The 4792-nt window shown below is 36.2% G+C and overlaps 1 protein-coding gene across 1 annotated transcript in view; it reads right to left on the bottom strand.

Moving 5' to 3' along the window:
- The window catches only part of LOC136032342 (neuralized-like protein 4), a 17195-nt gene extending 15877 nt beyond the window's left edge, over positions 1 to 1318 (bottom strand). Inside the window, exon 1 of the mRNA XM_065712666.1 lies at positions 1264 to 1318. Coding sequence (XP_065568738.1) covers positions 1264 to 1318 — 55 coding nt within the window. The remainder of the gene's footprint in view (positions 1 to 1263) is intronic.
- Positions 1319 to 4792: the final 3474 nt, after the last annotated feature.

Raw genomic sequence — 4792 nt, 5'->3', positions numbered from 1 at the left:
CTCAGCTTTTGTTTAAATGTTGTAGTAGAACAAAGAATAGACGTTAATATATAAAGTATATAAATGCCAAAATTTTATTATATATGAAAAATATAAAATATTTATACCCTATATATACACACATATATATACATATATATATATATATATATATATATATATATATATATATATATATATATATATATATATATATATATATATATATATATATATATATATATATATATATATATATATATATATATATATATATATATATATATATATGTTTACTAGCTGTGCCACCCCAACACCTAGTTGGTGGGGTGCTACGCTCCCCCCAAGCCCCCCCCGCACGCGTAAGTCGTTACGCGCCATATTAGTTACGCGCCATTGTAGTTGTGTCCCTGTGTACCACCTGTGAATAGAGATAGATATAAATATATGTTTTTAACTAAGTAAAACATGCGAATATACAACATTCTTCGCTGTCCCATTCTCTGTACATATAAGGAGATTGTCATGTTTACTGACTCTTGAACATGCAACATATAATTGTCCATGGGAAAAACAATCTGTATTCAGATCTATACCTCATTATTCTAATGATGTGTCCCTGTGTCCCGGTCGTCATTTATATTCCCTGTGTCCTGGTCGTCATTTGTGTCCCGGTGTCCCAGTTTGTAATTTCTCTTTGAGTGTCTCGGTCGTCATTTATATTCCCTGTGTCCCGGTGTCCCGGTCGTCATTTGTGTCCCGGTGTCCCGGTCTGTAATTTCTATCCGAACAATCCCTGTGTCCCGGTCGTCATTTATTTATACCGCCTGTGCCCCCGGCGTCCCCGTTGTAGTTGTGTCCCTGTGTTCCGGTCGTCATTTATATTCCCTGTGTCCCGGTCATGATTTGTGTCCGGGTGTCCCAGTCTGTAATTTCTCTTTGAGGTTCCCGGTCGTCATTTATTTTCCTCTGTCTCGGTCGTCATTTGTGTCCCGGTGTGTAATTTCTCTTTGAGTGTTTTTTCTTTTTAGTTTTTTACTTTTTTTCTTTTTTAAGTTTTCTTTTTCTTCTTTATTTTTCAGCGTCACTATGAAGCACATATCGCCGAACCTTTGTTTTTTTAACTTAAATCTGGTAGGCATTGATGACCTTATCCAAGTCAAAATCCCAAACCCAATCATCATTGCTATAATTTTCAGTTTTGATATGTTTTGACTCTCTAAAATTGCAAGTAGCCAAACTGGCTTGACAACTTTCTCCGTATATTCTAGTTCGTTGTGTCACATTCGACAATTTCATATGTTGCATGATTAGGAAAAGTTTTGATTTTCAGCTGCATCGATACCCTTTGAACTGTCTTAGTGGTATCAATCAATCAATCAATCAATATTTATTAATTCAAATTCAAAATACACAAAAACAATATTTCTTACTTTCTCATGTAAAGTTAACGTCAAATTTCTTGGGAAACCTGACCTTGTAATCTAGTCAATTGAAACTGAACTTTTTTTCTTTTCAGAGAATGAGGGCTATATTATTCATCCTGCCTTTGTTTATTTTTTGCAACCTCTTTATCAAAGAAACTGAAGCCATAAGTTGTGGCATTGGAAGACCAGCCTGCGTTGTTTCATGCCAGGTACAAAATTGTGCCACAGGCTACTGTGGCTCAGACAAGATTTGTCGGTGCTCAAGATGTGGCACCGGAACTCCAAAATATCCAAGCATTCCTGGTAAAGGGAACAAAAAGCCAACCAAGAAACCAACGACTAAAAGACCCACCAGAAAACCAACTTCTAAGAGACCAATGAAAAGACCAGGAAAAGGATAAAACTACCAATGGTTTAAAATATACCTGCTTTTGCATTTTGGAAAGAAATAAACAAATAATCTTGCATAAATCCATTTACTAACTTTTGTTATTTAGATGCATAGGTATGAGAATTTTAAATAAAAAGTTGGCAACATAAATTACCAAGGCCGACCAAGGGCATCCATAATAAAATTCCCTACCTTAAAATGCCAAAATTATAGAAAACGATTAAAAATGAATAAATTGGTATTTTTGAAGTGAATATGAAAAATAAAACCATTTTCAAACCTTAGTTAAATAATCACTCCTTGTTAGCTCTAGGCATCTATTCTTCTGTTTCACACTTCCTTTGAGCAATACTTCTCAAATGTATTAAATAAAAAAAACAAGTTTTTTCAACTGAAAGTAAGGAACGACATTAAAACTTAAAACGAACAGAAATTACTTCGTATATGAAAGGGGCTGCTTCCTCATCAACGCCCCGCACTCTTTACGCTAAAGTTTGACTCTTTCTCTCAACTCTTCTTTTTAAAACAGTAAAAAACTTTAGCGTAAAGAGCGGGGCGTTGATGAGGAAGCAGCCCCTTTCATATACGAAGTAATTTCTGTTCGTTTTAAGTTTTAATGTCACTCCTTACTTTCAGTTGAAATAACTTGTTTTTTTATTTAATTTCTGAACGTTTTTGAATCAATGCATGTTTTGATTTTGGCTCTCCGCAGAGAAATAATTAAAACGAAATTTGTATTTTTTTTTTTTTTTTTTTTGGCTAAATGGCTTTCTCGTAATTTTGATCGAACGATTTTGGGAAAAAAAGAGCGGGAGAGGAAGCCTAGTTGCCCTCCAATTTTTTGGTTAATAAAAAAGGCAACTAGAACTTTTAATTTTTTACGAATCTTTTTATTAGTAAAAGATATACGTAACTTATAAACTAGCTTACGTAAAGAATTTTTTATTCTCATGTTTTTATTACACATATGAGAGGGTTTGCCCCCTCGTCAGTACCCCTCTCTTTACACTAAATCTTAAATTTTGGCCCAATTCATTAAGAATGACCCCTGAATCACAAAAGCCGTAGAATAAATAGTTGACATTACTAAAAATACTTTAGCGTAAAGAGCGAGGTATTAGGAGGAGGTGAGCCCCTCATATGGGTAATAGTTTCTGTTCGTTTTAAGTTTTAATGCTGCTCCTTACTTCCAGCTGAAAAAACTTTTTCCTATTTATTTTTTCATTGTTTTTTTCAAAATAATGCTAGTAAATCCTGCGCTCCCTTCATGAAGATTTTCTTCCCCCATGACAAATTATCGATGGAAAGTTCCCCCAGCATATCCCCCTCTTCTCAACCCCTCCCCCCAACCAAAAAAATCCTCCTGAAAACGCCTGTACATTTCCCAATAACCATTACTATATGTAAGCACTGGTCAAAGTTTGTAACTTGTTGCCCCTCCCACGGGGACTGTGGGGGAGTAAGTCGTCCCCAAAGACATAGTTATAAGGTTTTTCGACTACGCTGAATAAAATGGCCATCTCAGAATTTCGATCCGTTGACTTTGGGAAAATAATTAGCGTGGGAGGGGGGCCTAGGTGCCCTCCAGTTTTTTGGTCACTTAAAAAGGGCACTAGAACTTTTCTTTTCCGTTAGAATGAACCCTCTCGCAACATTCTAGGACAACTGGGTCGATACGATCACCCCTGGGAAAAAGAAAAAAAAAATAAATAAACACGCATCTGTGATCTGCCTTCTGGAAAAAAATACAAAATTCCACATTTTTGTAGATAGGAGCTTGAAACTTCTACAGTAGGGTTCTCTAATACGCTGAATCTGATGGTGTAATTTTCGTTAAGATTCTATGACTTTTAGGGGGTGTTTCCCCCTATTTTCTAAAATAACACAAATTTTCTCAGGCTCGTAACTTTTGGAGCGTAAGACTAAACTTGATGAAACTTATATATTTAAAATCAACATTAAAATGCGATTCTTTTGATGTAGCTATTGTTATCAAAATTCCATTTTTTAGAGTTTTGGTTTCTAGTGAGCCGGGTCGCTCCTTACTACAGTTCGTTACCACGAACTGTTTGATTAGCCTATAACATTTCATTAAACCTGAAGCCAAAGCCCTCTTATGGGATGAAATTCTAAAAAAAACAAGTTTTTTTAACTGAAAGTAAGGAGCAACATTGAAACTTAAACCGAACAGAAATTATTCCGTGAATGAAAGGGGTTGTCCCCTCCTCAACGCCCCGCTCTTTACGGTAAAGTTTTTATTGTTTTAAAAAGTAGAGCTGTGAGAAAAAGTCAAACTTTAGCGTAAAGAGCGGAGTGTTGAGGAGGGGCAGTAATACTGAAAAATCCAGCGTTCCCTTTATGGAAATTTTCTTCTCCCATGATAGATTCATCCATTGAAACTCCCACGTAACCCCTTCCTCCAGACCCCACACCACCCCCAGAAAAATTCTCCCTGAAACCGTCTGTATACATCCCAATAACAAATACCAGCCTATATGTAAACAATGGGCAAAGTTCATAACTTCCAGCCCTTCCCCTGTGGACTCTGGGGGATTAAATCGTCCTCAAAGACAAATTTAATAAACTTTTCAACTATAGAACAGAACGGCTATCTCAAAATGTTGATCGCATTACTTTGGGAAAAAATGGGCGTGGGAGGGAGCCTAGCTACCCTCCAATTTTTGGTCAGTTAAAAGGGCACTATAACTTTTAATTTCCGTTAGAATGAGCCCTCTTGCGACATTCTAAGACCACTGGGTCAATATAGTCACCCTGGAGAATCTTTCTTCTGGCAAAAATACAAAGTTCCGCATTTTGCGAATAGAAGCTTCAAACCTCTTCAGCAGGGTTCTCTGATACGCTGAATCTGTTGTTGTGATTTTCATTAAGATGTTATGACTTTTAGGGTGTGTTTCTCCCTTTTATTCAAAAAAAATGGAAACTTTTCTAATGCTCGCAACTTTTGATGGGTGAGACTAAACTTGATGAAACCTAT

Source organism: Artemia franciscana, chromosome 10 (genome assembly GCF_032884065.1).
Source record: "Artemia franciscana chromosome 10, ASM3288406v1, whole genome shotgun sequence".
Taxonomy (NCBI): Eukaryota; Metazoa; Arthropoda; class Branchiopoda; order Anostraca; family Artemiidae; genus Artemia; species Artemia franciscana.
This window is presented reverse-complemented; position numbering and strand designations above follow the sequence as displayed.